The sequence below is a fragment of the Mastigoproctus giganteus genome, chromosome 4, assembly GCF_048544385.1.
Source record: "Mastigoproctus giganteus isolate SK-2022 chromosome 4, ASM4854438v1, whole genome shotgun sequence".
NCBI lineage: Eukaryota > Metazoa > Arthropoda > Arachnida > Uropygi > Thelyphonidae > Mastigoproctus > Mastigoproctus giganteus.
In genome coordinates this window covers 140,716,002-140,740,117 of record NC_143578.1, presented here as the reverse complement: position 1 = coordinate 140,740,117, position 24,116 = coordinate 140,716,002, and the positions used below count along the sequence as shown (strand labels likewise).

At 37.3% G+C, this 24,116-nt stretch overlaps 1 protein-coding gene across 1 annotated transcript in view; it reads right to left on the bottom strand.

Moving 5' to 3' along the window:
* Positions 1 to 24,116, bottom strand: part of LOC150087100 (uncharacterized) — a 449,565-nt gene that overhangs the window by 355,063 nt on the left and 70,386 nt on the right. The window contains exon 4 of the mRNA XM_090372375.1: positions 15,748 to 15,923. Coding sequence (XP_090228501.1) covers positions 15,748 to 15,923 — 176 coding nt within the window. The remainder of the gene's footprint in view (positions 1 to 15,747; positions 15,924 to 24,116) is intronic.

The following is a 24,116-nucleotide window of genomic DNA, read 5'->3' as shown; positions in this document are numbered from 1 at the left end:
TATTATAGTGAAATGAGTTCTCCTTCACTGAAATTTTAAATCATACAAAAAACATAAATTTTCAGAATCTTCTCTTCATTTCTATTTACTTATTACAATGATGAAGGGAAAGGGGCCAGTGGAAAGTGCAAGCGCTTGCCGTGCTAGGAAACAAAACAAAATTGATTTAGAAATGAAGATGATTAATTAAGAAGTACGAAGCAAGACAAAGTTTGTCATCTATTGCACAGAATTAGGTCTCGCTGCTTCAACAGTGAATACTATTTTAAGGAACCATGCGCATATAAAAGAACATTGTTAGAGGATCAACATACTAATGCTAATGCTAATGCTAAAATATTCCACACCGGGGCCAGTCCGCCCCAACAATGATCACAAAACAGCATTCAGGTGCTATATCAAAGATGGAAAAGTTATTAATAATAGGGATGGAAAATCAGATTCAGAAGCAAGTGCCCCGAAACTAATGGCCATTCAAGCAAAAAGCATTTATGAAGACAACGATAAGTACGCCAAATCCCAAGCCAAGTTCGTGGCAAGCAACGGGTGGTTTAATAGGTTCAAGCATCGTGCTGGTTTCCAAAACATTAAAGTAAAGGTGAAGTCGCCCTTGTCGATCCTGCAGCTGCACAAAAATTTTGGGATGTGATGGAAAAAACCTGTTCCAAATCTCCACAGCCCTCAACTTCTGCAGTGGCGTGCTTATCAGCTGGAGTGTTAATTCTGGCAATGATGCTCGAAAGGTAAAACTTGCTGGCATTATGCCTATCTCCTCTCTCTTTTTGTAATTTTATAATTTTGAAATTTTTGTACTTGTGTACACTTTTGTAATTTTTCCTGTGCATAAGATAAAAAAAATTTAATAAATAATTCTATTTACATGTTCGTTGAACATTTCTTTTTTGCTTCTATCAAATTCAGTGCGCATAGTTGCGAGTGTGGAATTTTCCCAAATGCTTATTTAGGGAAATTCCGACTTACATAGCTTTTCACGGAATGCAACCCTTGCGTTAATCGGGAGTGCATGTACTACTATTTTTCTATCTACCCAATAAACTTTTTTTTTATTATATAAATATATATTTTTAAAAATATATTTTAATTTTCATTTATCAATTTAGTTTTTCTATAAATATGAGAAAAACTGACTGTTTCTGTACTGTCTTTTTTTTATGCTTGATTTTCAACTCAAAGGTGAAAATTATAATGACTGAAGTTGTTACAAAAGCAATCAGTGAGCACTGCTGCCGAATTTAAATTCGACATTTAAACTTTGGTTGTGTGCTCAAAAAAGATAGCAAGCTTATCGTGTACACTAATAATGTAAAATTTAATGTGAAATTAATTGCAGTGTGATTGCAGTAATTTGAATTATACATAATCAGATATACAAGCAGAAACATAACAAAAAAAAAAAAAAAAAACAGTGATGTTTTGATCAAACAGTTCCTTAGTAATTCCATGTTTATGTACCTTGAAACACACACATTACCACTTCTACATGTTATTTAGTTTCACACTATCATTTAGGGTGAAAAGCACATTATTTAGTTTCACACTACAGTTGAAGCTCTTTGTAACGACCTTCTTTTTAACATCCTAACATGTTATGAGGTCCTATGTGGTTGATCCCAGCCAATTTCTCATTAACCTAATGCTACTTTGCATTCAGTATAACGACCTTGGAAATAAAAAGATTTTTCTATAACAACTATAAATTTCTACCTATTAATCTGAATTTTTACTTTTTTATTACAATATACCTGTTCAAAAATTACAGAACGGGTCAAAGATATTAAAGTAATTGCAGCCTGACCCTCAGAAATCATTTTTAAGATTTCCCACACTTTATTTTGCAGTGTGATATTGAAATGAACATCGACTAGAAGTCAATTTCATTAGGATTTTGAAATTTCAAAGAAGTCAATTTCAAAATTAGGATTTTGCAAGCATTTAGCATTAGTAGAGGCATAGCATGCAAGAAGGCGACCTTATGCAACATCAGCCAAAAAAAAAAAAAAAAAACCACTCCCATTTCACCCCTCCATTCGTTCCAAATACCTGTCCAGCTCAGTCTTAAATTTATTTAAACTATCAAATTCCACAACAAAGGATGGAAGTCTGTTCCACAAACCAGCTATCCTCTGGCTAAAGGCAAACTTCCGTACATCTATCCTACACCTGTCTTTCCTCAATTTGAATGCATGCCCTCTCAGGTGATTATTCTGAGCAAGAGAAAGAATCCCATCAGCATTGAGCATGCTCAAACCATTCAAGGCTTTATATACCCCAATCAGATCACGTCACAGGTGCCTAGTCTCCAGACACTGTAATTTGCAAAATTTAAACCTTTCTTCATAAGAGCAACCATTCACTAATCTTGTTGTTCACAACGTTTGTTCCATTCACTAATCTTGTTGCTCTTCTCTGTACTCGTTCCAACAGCTCTACATCCTTCTTAAAATGAGGCCTCCAGAATTGTATACAGTACTCAAGGTGTGGCCTGACCATTGCCCTATATAAAGGGATAATCACCCCCTTATCCCAGCTAGAAAAATTCCTGTATATCATTGACAAGACACTATGAGCTACTCTTGCAGCCTGTGTGCACTGCTCTGAAAACTTCATATCTGCCTGCACGATTACCCCCAGGTCATTTTCGTTCTCTACCACTGTCAGTGTAGTACCACAGAACTGATACAAAACTCTGGTGTTACTGCTTCCCATTGTAGTACTTTACATTTGTCAATGTTAAACTTCAGTTGCCACTCTCAGCCCATCTGCTCAACTTTTCTAGATCCTGTTGCAGCAGCGTACTGTCATTAGTGTCTTTGCCAACCTTCATATCGTATGCAAACTTGGACATTAAGCTTGATATACCATCATCAATATCATTTATAAATAAAGAAAAACAATGGACCTAACACTGAACCCTAGGGAATTCCACTAATAAAATTAGTCCACAAAGAGCAGTGTCCATTGATTACCACTCTCTGTCTTCTCCCACTCAACCACCCCTTCATCCATAGCAGCAATTTGCCTTCAATGCCACACTGCTCCAATTTGTGCAGCAGTGTTCCATGTGCAACAGTATCAAAAGCCTTTCTAAGATCCAAATATATGATATCAAAGTTATTCCCTGCATCTGTTCCTTTGTGACCACATCAGAGTATCCAATCAAATTGGTCAGGCAAGACTTTCCCTAAAAAAAATTGTCTAGAAGATCCTGCAATGCTTCTTTAACCAGTGTGTCCATTAATTTTCCTGGAACAGAAGTTAAACTTACACGTCTATAATTACTTGTGTTGCCATTTGATCTTCCTTTGTGAATTGGGGTCACATTTGCACTTCTCCATGGGTACCTCCTCTGAGTCAAAAGAAGCTCTCATAATTATGGCTAAGGGTTTGATTACTTACTTTCCTGCTTCCTATTAATTTAACTGGACAGATTCCATCTACCCCGGGTGCCTTTTTTATGTTTATCTTCAACAATTTCTCCCCCACTTTCCTCTCAGTTATTAAAAAATCATCTAGCTCACTTGCAGCGTTTAACTCACCTCTGGAATTCCCATCCCTGAGTAACTCCTCATGGGTAAATTGCAGATGCAAAATACTCAATTAGTTTGTTAGCCACCTGAGCGGGATCATCAACAGTTGAACCATCAATATCCAGAGGACCAATCTGATTCATCCCTTTCCTTCTAGAGTTTACATAGGTAAAGAACTCTTTGTTGTTTTTCTTTGCATCCTTTGCCAAGGATTTCTTGTAATCTGCCTTTGCCTGCCTAATCTCCTTTCTGACTTGGTTACAAAACAGCTTATATCCATCATAAGCTTCCATGTCACACATTAATTTATATGTATCCCATGCATTTTTCTTCTCTGCCATATGTCTCATTAGTTCATCTCACATCCATTTAGATCTAAACTTTGAACAATATATTTCTTAGTTGGTATGTAAAGCCTGGTAGCCTCCGAGATTAGTTCTTTGAATGCTTCCCATTTTGAATTTGCTGTTGGTAACATCATCAGTTGGTCCCACTGTATAGAATTTAAATACTGTCTCAGATCACCGTAGTCACCTTTACGAAAGCAAAACCCTTCTCTTTACCCCTGATGATACTTACCTCTTTGAGTAAATCCCACTTCAGCACACTGTGATCACTGTCACCTAGTGGTTCCTTTATCTGCAGATTCTTAATGCATGAAGAATCCCTACTGATAATCAGATCAAGAGTATTACTCCCTCTAGTTGCCTCCCGAACATGCTGATGTAGAAAACAATCATCCAATAAATCCACAAAAGCCTTGCTAGTGTGTGTGAGTGACAAACCCACAAATTCCAGTCAATATCTGGGAAAAATAAAATCCCCCATTATAAGACTCTCTGATTTACTGGTCCACTCAATTTACCTTACAGTTTCTTATTATACTCATCAGAGTCATTAGGCCTATAACACAATCCTACTCTCAATTTTGATCTCCCAATGCTTATGTCACACCAAACTGACTCAACACTGCACTGTCCTTAGATGTCGACTGGCTTCACTTCCTTGGATTTTATGTGTTTCTTAACTAATAGCATAACCCCTTCTACCTTCCTATCCTGTCTATCCTTCCTGTACACATTGTACTCCTCAAATTCCAGTTCTGTGTTCCTTATATCTGTGTGACGTCTCTGATATCACAACAATATCTGCCTTTGATGTTTTGAGCAATACCTCAGATTCAACAAATTTATTTACCACACTCCTAGCATTGGTGTACATGCAAGTATACATGCACCTGTTTCTATTCTTAGCTACCCTAACACAACCCAAGTGTTTACTTGTACCGCAATGACTCCCAGCAGTCTCTGAAATACACTGCATCTTGTTTTCCAGGCTGCTGCTCATTCCAATAGAAGCAGTGGCTACTGTTAATCTATTAGTCCTTGTATCCCCCCGAAGCTAGCAGTTTTTAGACTCACCTAACTCTGCCTCGATAGCATCAGCATATATTCTTGCGTCCTTTCTATTTAAGTGTATCCCATCCCTGTAGAAGCAGTCTCTTCTGTTAACAAGTACAGACCACGCTGAAAAAAATTCTACCTCTTGAGCTTTGCACAACCTTTCCAGGGCCGAACTGATCAACAAGGTTCTCATCATATACTCCCTCCTATCGTGTCTGGGTAGAATTGCAGACACTGTCAAATTCAACTCCAATTCACGGCTTTTTTTCAACAGCGACCTGTACTTGTTAAATAATTCTGCCAGTCTCTTACTCTTAATATCATTAGTGCCAACATGTACAACAATATCACCTTTTAAGCTGTAGATAATGTATTGCCTTCTAAGACTGACATTGTCAAACAGGTCGGCATTACCAAGAGTACTCTATTCACTATTCTTAAAGAACAGAAAAAGATTGAAAGTTTAGAGACATCTGCTGTACCAGATAGCATTCAAGCATGAAAGGTGAAGTATCCAGATCTTTAAAAGGTACTTTTGGAGTGGCTAATGATGATGCATGCAGAAATTATTTCCGTAGATGGTAATCTTTTAAAGCTAAGGCTGTATCGTTTGTGCATCGAATGGATATTGAAGAATCAAAAGGTTAGCTAGATGGTTCCAGAAATTTAAGATTCATCCTGGGCTGTCTTTCATAAAAGTGTGGCAAAAATGCAGCCATGATATTGACATTACAAATGAATGGAAGGAAAAATCGGCAAAGGTAAAGAAATCCAACACGAGAACCATGGCAAACTTACCAGACAAACTGATTTGCTGCTACCGCAGTTTCTTCCTGCATTCTTGGTAAACGCACAGTGCATGTTATCGGTAACAGCAGTAGAAGTTGAGAACGATATATTGATTGACACGTAGGCATGACAGACATCATAGCGTTAGGTGATTGATTGATGTTATGATATGTATATATATCAGGCCTGGGCAAACCTTTTGGTTGAAGGGCCACATTAGGAATTCAAAAAGAAGGCGGGCTGCATGTAAAATACTGTATTGGTCGCTGGTACTTCTTGTCCATTTGCAGCAATGCCGCAACATTCAAATGCTCTTTGAATTGATTTTGATTGGATCGTATTACAGGCAGAAATAACCATTTCAACAATCTTTTGGTAAGATGGTCTTTTTCTATATCCTTTTGGAGTAAATTCAGCAGTTTCTTCTCTTACCCAATTATCCCATTCCTTTCTCATAGCAGCTTTGAAACTGGAATTTATGGCAATATCTAGGAGCTGCGTGTAGTGTGTTGTCTTTCCTGGAATTATTACTGCCTTTGAGCCATAATTTTTTAAAAGATATTTTAAAATTTCTTCTTTCTTATGAGTTCCATAAGAATCCCAAATAATTAAGTAACAATCCCCTGCTTAACCGCTGGGGATTGTTACTTTGGGAATTTTCTTTAAGCCATGAAAAATAATCATAGGCGGGAGTATGCATCCATCCAATGATATTGTCAAACAGACAGTGTATCGATTTTTTCTGAAGCCTGTATCTGCACCATCAACATTTTTGCTCCCAACAAAGTGAAGAGTGCAATCTCTTGCCATGTCAAAGTAACATGGAGTTTCATCCATATTAAAAACACGATCACTTGTCATTCCTGCTGTAGCATTATTTACTTGAATTAAGTATTGCTTTACTTGTTCCTGCGTTTCCTTTGGATCGTGATAATCCAGTTGTCCACGATGAGTTATTCTACGTGATCTAATCCGATGTCTCCAGGTCCATCCAAATAAGAACTTGTTGCTTACTTTAAAAGCAGGTGGTATTTTAGGACCAAATTCTGGTGAGAAAATATAGTTTTGCAATGTGTTATAGGTAACTGATCGGTGGTTATTTCGTTCCTTTTTGAAAAATTCAAATAGTTTTTTCTCAATTTCGGGATAAAACGCCTTCCTTCCTGCTCCCTCAAGACATTTGTGTTTATGTTTTTTTAAACAGCTTCAATAATTCTGCTTCTTGTTGCAACCAATGGCGAAGATTTTTCCTGTCAATGCCTGTTTGTTGTGATATCGAATTTTGACTTTACCCCCGCTTTTAAACGTGTCACAAACTGTAGTTTTTCCTGGATAGTATACGATTTTCGTTTACTAGACTTTTTATTTTCCATTTTTAGGTCTAAATATTCTGACAACGAGTAAAGACGCGCAGTTCACATCTATTGCAATGACATCTCGGGCATGCGCAGAGCGCTGATATATGGTACATTACGAGTTGTTTATTAAAGTGCGTTATTACAGTCAGTCCTCGTATAACACGTGTTTACACTACACGAATTCGATCATACACGATTTATAAATAGGGGAATATAACATGAACCGAATTCGCTTATGCATGATTCGCCTTTGTATTTACAAGAAATGGCAGTTGAACACAGAATCACCCCAACCGAACGCAACACGATACGAATGAAGAGAAGATTCTGAAAATATATTTATGTTTTTTATATCAGTGAAGGGAAAACATATTTCACCATAATAACGTAAAAACCAACACAATTCCAGCTATCAGTTTAATCGTAAATGCAATTAGATGGAGTTTACTACCAGTTTATAACAGATTCCACTAGCAGAAACGCAACTAGAAATTGTTTTTATTGTTTTATTGTAGTAACCCCTAGAAATGTGCTTTAGTAAAATGTGAGGTGTTAATAGTGTATCTCTGTTGTGTTGTTTATTCAGTTGCTACATGTACGCAGCTTTGTTTATATGTATCAAGCATGCCTCCTCGTCTTGTAATTGTGCTTTATTCCCTAAAAATGAGTAAAATACTTAAAAGGTGTGAAAAGGAAGACACTGCAGATTTAGAGAGAAAAAGAAAAGCAATATCGATAAACAGGCAGACTGGGTCAAAAATTCTTACCCGTGAAAATTTATAGTGGCCTTATACTATGGTTTAGGGCCAAAATCACACCAGCCTCTGGCCCACTGGGGTTTCCCCGGTAAAGCTTATGGGCCAGTTTCTGGCCCATAAGCTCTGTCGATAGAAAAAAAAATATGAAATTGTGAAATGCTTTGAGCGAAATGAAAGACCATGTGATACTGCAAGTGCTACAAACCTAAATGAGGCAAAGCCGAGAATTACAAAGAATGCAGAAAAAATAAAAACAACTTTCATAGCAGGAACAACTCAAAGTGTAATTAAAATCCATTAGATTAGGACACAAAGAATTGGAAGAGATGGAACAGCTATCATCTGTTTGGATAGAAAATTAAACAAAAAACAAGTTTGCTTACGATAGAAGCAAAAGCATTAGCAATATTTTATTACGTAATAGTCGTAATAAAATACTTACGTATTTTATTATGATAATTTATTGTTTTTGGTAATGTTTTGGTTACAAATGTGTGTTCAATCTTGGGGAATCAGCACCTAATCCTACTTTTCCCATAGGGCCTGTTGTTTATATTGCACAATTTTGCATTGCACGAGGGTTTCTAGGAACACAACTATCGTGCTATATGAGGACTGACTGTATATGTCCCCAATAAAAGCCCATGGGCTTCTATTTTTAAAACAAAATCCTAATATAGGCCCAGATGGGCCTATATTTGAGTGAGCCTCTTAACGGAAAAACCCGGTAGGTTGATCCAAAAATAACCAACATTTTTCGGGCAAAATCTTTAAGTTAGTCAAATTTGTCCGAATTAAGAGTACAGTAAACCCCCGCTATTCGCGGTACCTGTATTCGCGGTCGCTGATTTAATATAAAATGAAACCTAAAAAAATGAGAATTTTAAGGCGCCGTGAACATTTTCTGCCATAAAAAAGCATGGGCGTGGCTAAAATTATCTTTCCCGGTCAAAACAGCACTCAGTGGGTGGGGGGAGAGGTGTGACAAAATCGCGAGCGTGGATGTTTCTCGCTAATCCTTGTTCAGTATGTGTTATGCGCTTGTCATGGAAGGTTTCGTCGTTTGCTTTTAATTAATTTATATGCTTATAAATTGAATAAATTTATAAATTGATATGCTTACAGAAACGATAAATCTACCGTTTCAGTGTAAAACACTTTTTCGAGTGTGTTAACGGAAGAAAGTGACTTGATTGTGGACAAGTTCTTTCTAACCCGTACAAAAATATGGCTACGAATAACAAGGGAAATGTGAAAAGATCAAAGAAGCTGATGACATTAGCGAATAAAATTGAGTTATTAGATAAAATTTCTAATGGTGAAAGTGTCTCCTCAGTGGAAAAACATTATAAAATCAATGAGTCAACGGTACGATCAATCAAGAAATCGGAAGAAAAAATCCACCGTAGTGTCCGTGAAAACGCGCTAATTGCTTCAAAAATTTGCTCTCTAACTCCTGATGTTAAATTTAAAAAAATGGAAAAGGCTTTAAATCTGTGGATAGAAGATCGAACTCAAAATAAAATTCTGTTAAGTTCACTCATTATTCGTGAAAAGGGAAAACTCCTTTATCAACACTTTAGCGAAACTGGTGATAGCACTGGCGGGATAAGTTTTTTAGCTAGGAAAGACGCTGGTTTGAAAGATTTGTTTGAAATTTCTAATAAATATTACATTTAATATTAAATTGTTTCTTATTTTCATTTTGATGCCATATGCTTGCATCTCACTATGTACATAGTCATATTATGAAGGTACATATAATACATACATAGACAAAATTTTAGACTAGTTTTTCTTATATATTTCATACTTTGGAACTGAACCCCTTTATTACTATGGGAGCCATAACTCAGTATTCGCGGCATTTCTCAGGAACGCAACCCAGATTTTACAGATTTCCTCACAATGGTGCAATTCCCTTAAGTTGGTATCACACTACAGATTTATAATCTGAAGTTGTAGTTCACTCGGTGCACTATCAATTTCTATTGAAAATGGGTTGCGCACTATTGCTAAACTTATCTCAATTTTTCGGAAGTCGTCAAATCTTTGTGAAAAGTCATCATTCAAAGCGTTTGATAATTTCACAATATTTTTCAAATTTATTTTCTGGAATCTTCAGCAACTTCATGGTTGGAAAGTGGTCTACCTTGTTAATCAATAAATGTCAAAGGAACAACTGGAGTTTTAATTGAAATCCATTCAAACTTTTTACCATATCATGGGCGTATAAATTTTTCCCTTGTAACACGGTGTTGAAAGTGTTTGTGTGTCACGATGTCCAGGGTAAACGCAAAATCACAAATCCAGTTATTATCAGTTAATTCAGGAAAGTCCATAATATTTTTCAGTTTTAAAAATAGAATGATGTCACCTTTAAGATCCCATACTCAAAGAACCTTTCCTAAGCTAGCTAAGCCATCGAATTTGGCTATGATAAGGAATATCTGTGTACTCGGATTCAATATCTTGAAGAAAATTAACGAATTGTCTGTGTTTCAGGCCCCTCGATTGTATTAAATTTACTAGTTTAATAATACAAGATGTGACATGTTCAACATTTAACACATTTTTACATAATACTTGTTGATGTATAATACAATGAATTGTAATTAAATTATAATCAGGATAATTTTCATAAATTTTATCCTGAATTTTCTTTAACGCTCCAACATTTTACCTATCAAACTTGGTGCTCCGTCAGTTGTTACGCTTACCATTTTGTTCCGTTGTAAATTATATCTTGTTAAGCATTTTTCAACTTTTTCAAATATATCAGCTCCTGTTGTTTGGTTTTTAAGAGATTCCATTGAAAGAAACTCTTCAATAATTTCAAAATTAGAGGTACATCCACGTATGAAAATTAATAACTGTGCAGTATTCTTTTGGTCATTACTTTCGTTGAGAGCTATCGAGTACCATGTTATGGATTCTAATACTGATAATAATTGCTCATTCAAATTTGTATTGATACATTCAATTCTTCTTACTACGGTTCGCCGAGATAAACTTATATTCTCAAATTTGTGTTTAATGTCAGGACATATAATTCCACAAGCTTCAGTCGTACATTCTTTAATATAGTCTCCATCAGAAAAAGGCTCGTTGCTTTTTGCAATTATATGGGAAATAACAAAACTTGCCTCTACAGTAGCTTCTAGTTCCTTAGTTAGCTGCGTAAACACATTTTGTTGTCTATAAATTTTGAATCAATCCATCAGCAGTTTTCTTTCTTGCTTCCGGAGTTAAATTGGCACCATATTCGGAATGTTTAGTAGTGAAATGTCTTTTAATATTGTACTCTTTCAACACTGAGACACTCTCAAATAGTCTCGTTATGTTAGCAAAAAAATATTTTGTGTTTCACTCTTCATTGAAGACACGATGCTCTTGTTGAATTTTTCGTTTTTTTATTCATTTTTAAAAGGGCGTAAATATTATTTTTATCGCTACTGGCACCAAGATAATAACTGAAGATAACTAACTGCGGGATTGACCGTCAGAGAAAACAGATTGGAACTGCGGCCGATCAGCAGTCCTATCCTATTACTCCGCCACCGCAGCAAAGCCATTGTCGTCATCACCGGTTGTCTGTTACCGTAATTTCGCACGGTTAGTTTATAATCGCAAATTATACCGTTATAAAAGCGCCTGTTGGCTCACTCCGGTTCGCGCACAATTTAAAATTCTATCTCAATTTGAACAATACAGAGATGATAAAACAATTTACAAGTCGACAAATTCTATAATGTATTACATATACAAATTTATTTTTCAAAAAGGTGTCGGCAAAAGGCGTAAAATAAGTAAACTTTTTTGAAAATACAATTAAAGCCTGCGGGCTGCACATTTTGCCCGGGCCTGATATATATAAAGAATTTCTCTTTCTTTTCCTATTATTTCCTAACCTAACATTTATGGTCAGGTTATGAAATATAACGAAATAAAGAAACCTTTCCCTATTTTCCTAACCTATCCTTGGATATTGAAGAATTTAAAAGTTTACAGACTGTACATGTTATCGCACTGTCTGTTAGGAAACAACCTTAAAAATCTACAAAGAAATTAGAAATATGGTTTTTTTAATAGCAGAAACACTTATGAACTCCAATAATCTGCTTTTAATAATGAAAAAAAAAATTAATCATTACATCATCTGTCACATGTATATCTCAATCAATACATCCTTCTCGACTTCTACTGCCACTAACGATAACATGCAGCATCTATTTACTGAGAATGCAGGGAAAAACTGCGGTAACAGCAAACCAGTTTGTCTGGTAAGTTTGTGGTAGTTTGCGGTGGTTCTCGTGTTGGCTTTCTTTACCTTAGCTGGAAAATTGTTTAAGAAAAACCACCAAAGAATGCTATTAACAAAATTGTGCTATGTCTTGAAAGCAAAAGTCAATGCAAAATCGACATGTTGTTGGCAATGTGTTTCAGCATGGGATGAAGTTCATGAAAAAGTGATCGCCAACTGCTTCAAATACACCACCTTGAATGATGCAATGTGTGAAGTTTTGCATGCTTCTTCCTAATTGCAAAAAACATTCCGATAATAGGTAAGAAATATTTCAGCATGTGCATGATGACCTAAACTTACAGGAAAACTTAAGCTTCAAAGATTACACAGAAGTGGATGCAGACATTGAATGTTTCAGGATATGAACAAATGAAGAAGAACTCATTGCAGAATTAATGGAATCTTTTGAAATTTACAGTGATGAAGATGATAAATCTCCTGTGGATGAACAAAAAGTTTCAGCGAAGGATGCTCATAAAGGATTTGATGTTGATTTTTTCAAGTGCAGCCTACAACTAAAAAAGTGAAATAACTGCTATTGCACACCTTCATAATTCCCTTTTAAAACATGCTCTACCATAAAAACAGTGTGCTCGACAGATTATTTTAAAGTATGAAATAATTTTTTTGTTAGGTCTTAATAGGTATGTAGCCTATGTAGTGAAATTTACAATTTAATTGTAGCCACACTGCACTCTACAATCAATGCAAAATTTACAATCATAATTTTCTTGTTTAATATTGTAGTACATATTATAAATAAGATAATACTAGGAGCATTACATTAAAATTTCAAGCTTTTACTTGTTTTGTTGCTGCTTTTTATGAACAATCAATATAATGTCCTTCCGCTATAATAACAATTTTTATCATTCCCCCGGGGGTCAATATATAGAGTTTCAACTGTAAATTTGACACTCTCAAAGCCACAAAAATCAAGTAGAGTTATCTCCTAATGATATAAACAGATATGTATAGAAGAGCCTTATTATAATGAATGAGTTGTGTTACCTTGATGAGTTTTGGTATAAGAGTTTGTACATATATCAGTTAGTAGTCATGAAGAGCAATGTGCTAACGTTACTAGTAATGCTAGTTATGGAGAACAAAGGGCGAATGGAACTGACATTGCTATCACGGTGAAGAAATAAGGGAGCTAAGATAAAGGAGAAGTAATAGGGAATAATAAGAATTAATAAGAATAACTTAGTGCTGTTCGTCCTGTGATCTCAGCGCCTTTTAATTCTATTATTAATAATATCTTAAACTGTTGATTCCATTAAAATATGTATATATAGTATTAGTATTAGTAAAAGTAATGGCCGCATGGTGCTGTTGTTGTTATTTGGTTTTTAGGAGCATTAGCAACTAAGGCCATATTGCTCCGGGGATATGCGGTGGTCATTCCCTGACCTTTCCGCATCCTCCGTATTTGGTGGTGACGGGCTCGAACCCCGGTCTAATCAAGAAGCGTGTGCTACGCACTGCTGCTCCTTCCCACCTGGCTACAGAGGCGCCCGCCGCATGGTGCAAGAAAGCCTATGGCTTATGCTGCACCAGCCAAAAAAAAAAAAAAAACCTGAATAAAACAATGATAAAATAAAAAAAAAATAAATAAATAATAATAATTAATAAAAGAAGAGGAAATTAAACCTATCATCCTATGCGCTTCCCTGACCCGAAGGTACTATCCAGATGACCTTTGAATTTCCCCAAACTGTCAGCCTCTACCAACCCATGTAGGCAACTTATTCCAGTAATTTATAACTCACTGGCTAAAATAAAACTTCCTGCAGTCCAATCTAAACATTCCCCCCCCCCCCCGTAACTTGAATTTATGACCCCTAGTTCTAGCATCATTTATAATCTTGAAAATTTCATCCTCATTCATCTTACTGATGCCTCTCAGGGCCTTAAACACCTCAATCAAATCGCCTAAGGTGTCTAGTTTACAAACTCTGCAACCCACATATTCGTAGTCTTTCTTCATAAGGATGCCCTTTTGCCGATCTCACCAGGCGAATTACCCCGTCTTTGCACCCTTTCAAGAAGCTCGATGTCTTTCTTTAGGTGTGGTCTCCATACTTGAACACAGTACTGAATATATTTGATAATCTCTAAACCAATCATCACCTGTTATATCAAATACATAAAAAAAATGTTACATTTAAAAAGATTTAAGTACGAGACAGTACCTAAGTGAAAAAAACACTCCTGAACCAAAACATTATGACCATTCCTGTGTTCCAGATATAGTGATGAAACAGATAATGCCTGTCCATTTGCCAGTATCCTTTCACTTTCCCAATCCATGCAATGGAGAAAGGGAAGGACTTGATGGAGTTTGAATGGGAAACCCCAGGGGCTCACATTTGGTGAGTATGGGCTTGGTATGCCCAGGGACCTGAGCTGGATATGATCATTCTTCTTTTTCTTGGTGATTCCTTTCTGCTTCTCTCTCTCTCTCTCTCTCTCTCTCTCTGTGTCCCCCCCTGCCTCCCTCAGGTTAACTCACAAATTTTTTTTTGGCTGGTGCAGCAAAAGCCTCAGGCTTCCTTGCACCATATGGCTAATAATAATAATAATAATAATGATTTGGAGGACTAGGAATGTGGGGCAATTTCAGCAACTGCAGACATTGTTGGCTGTTCAAGGGCCACCATAGTGAAAATGTGGTGAGATTGGTCCAAAGAGGAACACAACCATTCAACATGCCAGAATGGGGAGGTTGAGAGGCAAGGTGAACGACAGTTGGCACATGTTGTCTGGGACAGCAGACAGCTCACTATGCCTCAATTAACAGCAGACTACAATCAGAGCACACAGAAATGTTCTTGAGCACAACATCCAGCAGATGCTCTTGTAGATAGGCTTACAAAGTAGGCTGTCATGTTGGCTGACTATTTTTGACATGCACCATTCCTAAACATTGAATGACTGGAAAAGAGTCTCTTGGTCTGATAACTCAAGCCTCATCATACTGATGGACAGGTGGCTATTTGAGATGAGTGGTGAACAACTGCAACCAGATTGCTTGGTTAGACTGGTCAGCAGTGGTGGTATAATGGTTTGGACAATGTTTCATGGACAACACTGAGTCCCCTCATCCCCACTGAACACACCCTTACTGTCAGATCCTACCACAGCATTGTTTTGGACAACATTTTTTTCCCTAAATGGTGACTATGTATCCAGATAGCACTGGAGTCTTTCAACAAGACAATGTCCCATGTCACACATTGGGCAGAAATGGTTTGAACATCATGTGCTCCCCCCCCCCCGGCCACCAAATTTCCTTGACATCAATCCCACTGAGCATTTGTGGTATTTATTGGAATGCAGCATTTGCCACTCTATGCCAGTCCCCCTTGCTCTACTGCCAATCTCTGGGGTATTCTTCTGTCTAGCTGGTCCAGGATATCTGAGGACACTGTCCACGGTTTCATGGAGTCAATGCCATGCTGGGTGCAAGCAGTTATCATTATGAAAGGCAGCCTAACATACTATTAGGCAGGTGGTCATAATGTTTTGGTGAGTGTATATACAAATAATATTTTTAAAGATTTTGCTAAATTTTTCATTTACCTCTTGTTTGACATCACAGTTCAAATCATTGTAAGCCATTCTAATTTCAAACTCAACAGTATTAGTGACATCCATGACACAAGAATTTGGCCTAGATTTAGCATATACCTTACCATTGAATATTCTACTGGTTTTTATCTTGGCAATCATTTCTCTTGCCTTGCACTCTATTGAAACTGTAAGAGGTTGAGAAATTTAATATTAAAAAAGGTATTTCAAGTTTTATTTCAATATTTGTTAAAAAATTGCTTAACACTTTCACTGCCAATGTTGTCATATGGCACTTTGGGTTTAATCCTGTAATGATGCAGATATCTTTGGCATTTTCTACATGATCACTGTTTATTTTGGAAGTATTCATTCTGCCATAAATAGGCATATTTACTGTTTTGTCAGTTACTAGTTAAAGCTATAGAAAAGCAACTTATCATGGTAGTTAGAATTTTTAAATATAAAATTTACTGTGCTTATAAGATAATAGATAATGCAAGACATCAACATCATAAACTAAGAGATGCATGAGAAAAACAAAAATACACAATGAACTGAAGAACTTTTATGCAAAGATGGCACCAATGGAATATCTGGGATTCAGCTTAAGGGAAGCATTTGTAGCACTTTCACTGCCAAACAGCAGCCTCAAGAGCTCATTGCTATTATATACACACTACCAAATAGTGGCCTCCAGTTTCTTGCTACTAATTAGGGTGAAACTCAAACAGGAAGATACTAAGAAAACTCTCAATGGGCCTCTGCCATGCCTAGCTAGGCACTTACAGATTCGAACAAAATTTTATTTTAAAAGGGACCTTTTTCTTTCCACTTGGAATCTGATGCTAATCCACTGACACATTAATTTGATCACTACTGGATCATGGTCAGATAAGAAAGATAATGAGGAAAATCTGAGGGGAGTTCATTCCAATGCATAACTCATTGATTCAAACAAAAATAGTTTTATTTTTTCAGGGTACATTTTCTTTCCAGTTCAACTCTGATATTAATTCACTGATACTGCCAAATGCCATCCTCAAATGCAAGATGACATTATGATCAACCATACGGTGCCATGTGTCACACAAATGTATTGCATTGTATGTATAAATAATAAATACATAAATCTAGAGCCATTGTCAATCCACTGTAGGATGGGGGCCACCTCAACAAGTCATGTGGAGGGAATGAACCATAATCTGCTACTGGTCCAGTGCAGGTCAGCAGATTGACCATATTTAGCAGTCAGAGGCTTAAACCCCAGTCTACTCAAAGAGTGTGTGCTTCTTCACTCCTACTCCTCACCACTCATTTGTGTATACTACACAAAAATAAAATGCCTGGTAGTGAAAGTGTGAATATACGAAATCTAATCACTTCAAATTTAGTTAATTGACAATCATTACTTTTCAGATTTAATATAATATCATATTTGCCAACTTTTGACTTTCAAAAAAGCAGGAGGGTGGCTAATTAAATTAAATTTTACTGATAAAATACATATTTTATATTTAAAAAAGCCACAGGATGTTTACTAGTAGAGTAGGATTTAGGACTTTTCTGTCTGTGGATTTCTGTTTAGATTGTCAGACATAAATTCATTGATTGCTTTGAGAAAGATACTGTTGTGGGTTTTGTACCTTTTCAGAAATACTGAGTCAGAGTCTTGTTTAAAAACAGTGCTGTTGTTAAGCCTTGGTTGTCAAGAGCATTTTCAAAACTTCACCAGAAAGAGAAGATCTGAATTAATGTTTTTCCTTTTCTAACTGAATATTCCCTCACCCTCACCACTACTATGAGAAATTGTTAAAATGACAAGCATGACTTGAGATGAGATAATGTTATATTTCAAGTTTCCTTGTATACATGTCAGTTCCCCATTTCAGTACACCAGTTCTTCCTTCTTTCATAATAGCATCTAGAAGGTCCTCACACTGAAACTGACAGAATTGATGTTGCTAAACATCTATTTCTTTATCTGATTATTTGACCTGACTGGCACTAAGAAGTAATGAAAAACTTGTCCACAAAATTTCAAATCTGAAAAATGATTCACTGCCATTGGATGAAATTTGTACTTCCTTGGTATTTATAGGAAAATTACTTTTTAAAAATGGGAACTTGTACACCATGTATTCACATGTAGCAATAAGGTACTTCCTCATTAAACAAAAGAACTGTATATTCTCCTCTTGTTTTAGATTCTCCATGGCCTTAGCAGTAGCAATGCTCATGACTATGTCAGAATCATTCTTCTGGTTCAGTCTGCTATGGCAAACATCTTCAAAACAGAAGTACAAGATTTAAAAACTGCTGGTAAATTTGTATATAACATTCTCTGTCATATGTAGGAGTAATAACTTCAACGTATGGAGGCATACTATATATTTTTTTTTTTTTTTTTTATGTGAACACCAAACACGAGAGGTATTAGAACCTATAGTACTTAGTATCATGCTTGGATTGGAGGTTGAGAAGACGACGAAAGAAGATATTTGTTGACATTGGACTTGAACTTCTGTAGATTGTAATCTTCAGGAAACACGTATGAAGGAAGGTTGTTCCAGAAAACGGCAGTTGAATGAATAAATGAGGAAGATGAAAAGTTGGTTCTGTGAGTTTGAAGTTGGACAGTAAATGAATGCTGGCTGGTGGCGGAACGTGTTCGGACTGTTTTGAAAGATAGAGCGGGAATTATAGAAGCCAATTCAGAAGAACAGTGCCCATGGAAGTATCTGTAGAAGAGGCAAGCAGCAGAAACAGAATGTCTATGAGAAAGCGAGTGGAGAGACTCTGTTAGAGATGAATCATTAATTAACCTAACTGCCCTCTTCTGAATGGAATCAAGAAGCCTGAGAAAGGTTTTGGGGGCACCACCCCAGATGTGGGAAAAATATTCCATGGCAGGGCGGATTTGCGATTTATACAGAGTGAGCAGCTGTTTGGAAGAAAAGTAACGCCAAGAGCGAAAGAGAAAACCAAGTTTTTTAGATGTACAGGAAGCAATATTTGTAATGTGCTTGTGCCAAGAGAGATTAGAAGTCAGGGTAATCCCCAAAAGAGATATATCATTTTGCCTAGAAATTGGAGTGTCACTAAAGATAAGCATAGGAGCAGAAGAATTCTTTTTGCGAGATATAAGACAAGACTGAGTTTTAGAAGGGTTGAAATCAACTAAGTTGTCTTTTCCCACTGGAGAATTACCTGAAGATCAGCATTTAAGGAATTTGTAGCAGATTTTCGACAAGTTGAAGCTGATTGAGCAGGACAAGGTTTCTCAAAATGGAAAGTGGAATGCAATGTGCTATCATCGGCAAAACTATGGATAGGATTTCCAGTCAATGGAAGAAGGTCATTAATATACAAGAGGAAAAGAGTAGGGGAAAGAACTGAACCTTGGGGGGCATCGGCATTAGTGGAATAGTTAGAAGACAGAGAGCAATCTACCATCACCCTCAGTGAGCGATCGGAGAAAAAACTGGATAACCAATTACTAAAAACAGTTGGCAAACCATAAGATGGAAGCTTGTTTAGAAGACCTTTAAGCCAAACACGATCAAAAGCCTTTGAGATGTCAAGAGCAACTACTTGTGTTTCACCGAACCTTTCCATTGAATTAGTCCATAAATGGGTAACATAGGCCAGAATATTACCAGTGGATCGACACTGACGGAATCCATACTGGCGATCGTTGATCAGTTTGAAGGTTTCTAGGTAGTTTAAGAGTTGGCGGTTAATTGATTTCTCCATTACTTTAGAAAGAGTAGAAGTAATTGCATGGGAGGGATTTGTCACCCTTTTTAGGAACTGGCTGGATATGAGAAAATTTCCAAGCAGAAGGAATTTCCAACCTTTAGAATAAGAAAGTGAAAAAAGGCGGCAAAGAATAGGAGTAAGTTCAGGAGCACAGGTTTTGAGAACAAGTGGAGCAATACCATCAGGACCTGGAGCTTTCTTAGCATCAAGAGTCATCAAAATCCTTCTGATATCCTTTTGACGAAAGACTACAGGAGGCATTGAATGGAGCGTGATGGGAATGGTGGGAGGTGTTTTACCAAGATCATTAATACACGAGTTGGAAGAAAAATGGGATGCTAGCAGGTCAGCTTTATCCTTGGCTGAAGTGACAACAGAACCATCTGGTTTGGACAGAGGTGGGAGCAGAGATGAGAAAAAGTTGCGGTCAATAGCTTTGGCAAGAAACCAGAATGCTCGGCTACCATTACAGCAAGAAGCAAGTTTTTTACTCTTAGCCTGTTCAAACTCTAGTTTGGACTGATTAATAACTGCTTTACAATTGTTGCGAGCTTTGGTGTAATTAGAAAATGACACTGAAGAATTAGAAACAAGCCAATTACGATATGCAACATTCTTCTCTTGAAAAGCCTTAGCACATTTATTGGAAAACCAAGAAATTCGCAACCTCGTGTTGTTTGGCATTACAAGAATGCAAAATGGGATTACCTGCGAGACTTCTTTTTTCTTTTCCTTGGTCGGATTACTGTTTCAAAACTTCTGATGTCAAAGTTTGCTCAGATTGTGTCAGTGAGATTTTCAAGTGGAGTGTGGAATAAACGATTCCATTCCTGCTTGAATAATTTCACTGACACAATCTGAGCAAACTTTGACATCAGAAGTTTTGAAACAGTAATCCGACCAAGGAAAAGAAAAAAGAAGTCTCGCAGGTAATCCCATTTTGCATTCTTGTAATGCCAAACAACACGAGGTTGCGAATAGCCATGAGATAAAGGTTCCTTTGGAGAAGGGACAATCACCAAGTTGTGATCTGAAGTGCCTAAAGGAACTCTCACTTCGACCGTGTACTTAGAAGGGTTGTTTGTGTGAAAAAGATCGAGCGTATTGGCTGTATGATTAGGATTGTCCAGTATTCTTGTAGGTAAATGAACAATCTGTGCTAGGTCATTAGTAATTGCAAAAGCCTCAGCATATCGACCTGCTGGGTCGGTGTGACTAGAAAATGGAAGCCAGCTGGAGTTGTGAACATTAAAATCACAAAGGAAAATTACCTCACTGTTAGGAAAGTTGGACTGGAGAAAGTCAAGTTGCAAAGAGAGGAAGTCAAAGAGCTCCAAGTGATTAGTGGAGTTGGGAGAACGGTAGAGACAACAGATGAATTTGACACAATGAGGTAGAGAAATTTTAAGCCAGAGAAGATCAAAGAGAGGAGATTCCAAATTGCCAAGTCTCTGACAGGGAATATCAGAATGGACATATGCACAAGTACCACCTTTGAGGCGAAAGGAATCATACAGCAAATAATTTTGGGCATCTGAGATGTGCAGGAGTTGAATCAACCGATAACTGAGATTCTGTCAGAAAAAGTACATGGGGTTTGGCAGATTGCAAGTGGAAATGGACATCGTTGAGATTAGAATTGAGACTACGTATATTTGTGAAATGAATTAGGAAGTGCTTGGGAGGTTTAGATCTTTTTGCAGATAAGCTTGCTCTATTAGTTTGACAATTCATTGTGTATTGAATGGTAAGAAAAAGTGGGTGGGACATGCTGTTTGAAGTAATGAAATTTTTGGATATGGCGTACACGTGGTAAGAATATACCCAGATCCTTGGCATAACGTGGCCTCGACAATGCTCCCTGCATACACACTACTCGGACTCCCTCCAGTCACTATCTGGCAGAGTAGAGGTAGCAAGACTATACACTAGCTGATCCGGAAGCCTCCTAGAGAGTTACCAATAGGTTCGGTCCGGTGTACTAACTAGCCGCCGGCCTGCGAACACCGTTTTAGAGCTGTACCCTCGAAATGTAAGGAATATTGGATCTCACCACGACGTTCATCATCATAACCTCAAAAGTCATCAATCATACTGCATGATGGAAGAGATAGCGAAGGGTTGACCGGAACTTAGCTCTAGAGACTAAACATGGGTTCCACCACTTTAAGCCCCCAATAAGCAAAGTGGTGGTATTTCACTGGTTGATGAGAGTCATCTACCACCTAGTACTGCCTGGTAACATAGAGGGTCGGTGTTCCTCCATGTGGTGTGGGCGCCACACTTCGACCCCTGCTTACGTTGGTTCACACCTGGGTGGTCACCCACCATGTACTTGTGCATGGAAGTTATACCCAGGATTACTAACAGTCCCACCATCGTGAAGGTGCAAGCAGAGGATTTGGCTGTCACAGACCGTCCGGACTTCGCCGAAATTGGGTCCACTTGACTTGAGTGTCACCCGAATATCAGTTCCATCAGTGTTTTAGACTCCCAGGTAGTAAGTACAGCTTGTCTGTCATAGCTGAGAGAATGTCTGTGACAATCTCAAGGTCCAAAAAAGAAACAAGAAGCTATTTAAGAGAAACAAGCAAATTGCTTTATTCAATCCAGAAGAGAGGAACATAAGAAGTCTTTTTTTCCCTTTGGGTGGTTCATAAATTTGTCTTTCAAAATTTCCTTTAGATCATGACTAGATTTGGACACAAGTCAGTGGCATTCACTAATGATTGCTTGTTGTACTTTTTAATTTGACAACTCTGAAAAAGGCTCACTTTTTTTTTCCCACTCTTAACATCTTCTTTAAACAGACCCATAGCAAAGTTTGCCATTGTTCTGTTTGTTTGTTATATATTTAACCAAAGAGAGCAAATGTGTACACACACACATACTTCAAAATCTTTTTTTACTTTAGTGCCATGCATCAATTGAAATTGCTTAAATTTGTTATTCCTTTCAGGATGGTTTGAATAGATTCAAGGAAGAACTGGATAAATTCTTGGAGGGTAGGGATGGCTGAAGTGTGTGTTGTTTTTGTTTTTTTTTTTGCTGAGTCTAAATAAGCTTGCTTTCTAGCATCATTTGCCACTACTATGACTACAATTGTGGAACAACAAAATACATGGGCTCTGTTAGGGTAACCAAGTGTAAGAATGGGTGTATTATATACATGCACATACACCAATTCTAGGAGCAAGTGCTAGTCTAGTGAACAAATGCAGACAATTTGGGGATATCAGATATTTTGTCACTTAGATATCAGCGATGTAGAATTTGAATGTGGGCAGTACAAGGTATACTGAAAGGACAGAAAAGACAAGAAGGGGAGGGGTTATACTGTTTGTTAAGAGCATAACCCCTCCTTTATGTTGAGACATAAAATCTAGTGGAGTACATCCATTTGACATGGATGATCAGTACAACTGTGAGTCAATTAGGTGTGATATAAGGTGAGTCAGATTGGTGTGAAACTGGGAAAACAAAAGTGAGAGTAGGAGTGTGTTATAAGGGGACCTTGTTTATTTATGTTGAGACTTTGATGGCTCCCTCAATTGGGGTACGCTTAGATAGATCGTGGGCCCTTGTGCAGCACATCCAATGCATTCCCCCATTAGCATGGCCCTGACAATAAAGTCAGAAAGGAGGTTAGGCAATCCAAAGCAGATTATGAGAAGTCTCTTGAAAAAGTGTCAAGAACAGCAGCCAAGAGCTCTTTACTTACATTAACAGTAGAATAAAGGGGTTGAATCAAATTGATCACTTGGTGTCAGTGGTTTAACTGTTCTTCAACCTGCTCGGGTTGCTGAGGCTGAATATATATGTTGAATCTAAATTCACACTCACACATGAAGAATTTTTAAGGAAGAGAAGGTCAGAAGTTTATCAAAGTCTAATGGGGGGGGAGGGTTTTTGTTTTCAACTGAATAAAATGTAGAAGAAAAATAGTCCAAGTTAAACATAAAAAAAAGGTGCATACAGCGTATGTGATCTATTTAATTATATAAAGGGAGGCAGAAAAATAGATAATCAAATCCTTAGCCATAATTATGAGAGCATTTATAGATTCTGGGGGTGGGGGATCCCAGTGAACAGTAGATGCATGAATGCAGCCCTAACAGTAGAGTCAATGCAGGGCCACTTAGACAGGAGTGCAGTTATACTTCATTCACAGCATGGATTTGTTCAGAGCTGATCTTGTCTGAACAATTTGTTGGATACTATGGTGCAGTGAGAAAGGAACTAGATGGAAAAAATAATTTTGATAATCCATACTTGGATTTCAAAAAAACCTTTGATACCATTCCACATAAAAGACTGCTATACAAATTAGAGTAGTGTGTCATTAAGGGAAAAGACTTCTATGTATAAAGGGATGGTTGATTGGGAGAAGAGAGAGAGAGAGAGTTGTTATTAAGGGACACTACTCTTTTTGAACCAATGTTTTTAGCACTAGCTCAGACATATGATGCAAGAAAAAGCTTATCCAGCATTCAGATCACCTCGCAGGGGCCTAGTCTCCAGATGATGCAACCTGCAGAACTTAAGCCTTTCTTCATAAGTGTACCCCATTGTTCTTTTCAATCTTGTTGCCCTTCTCTGTACTCGTTTTAGAAACTCTA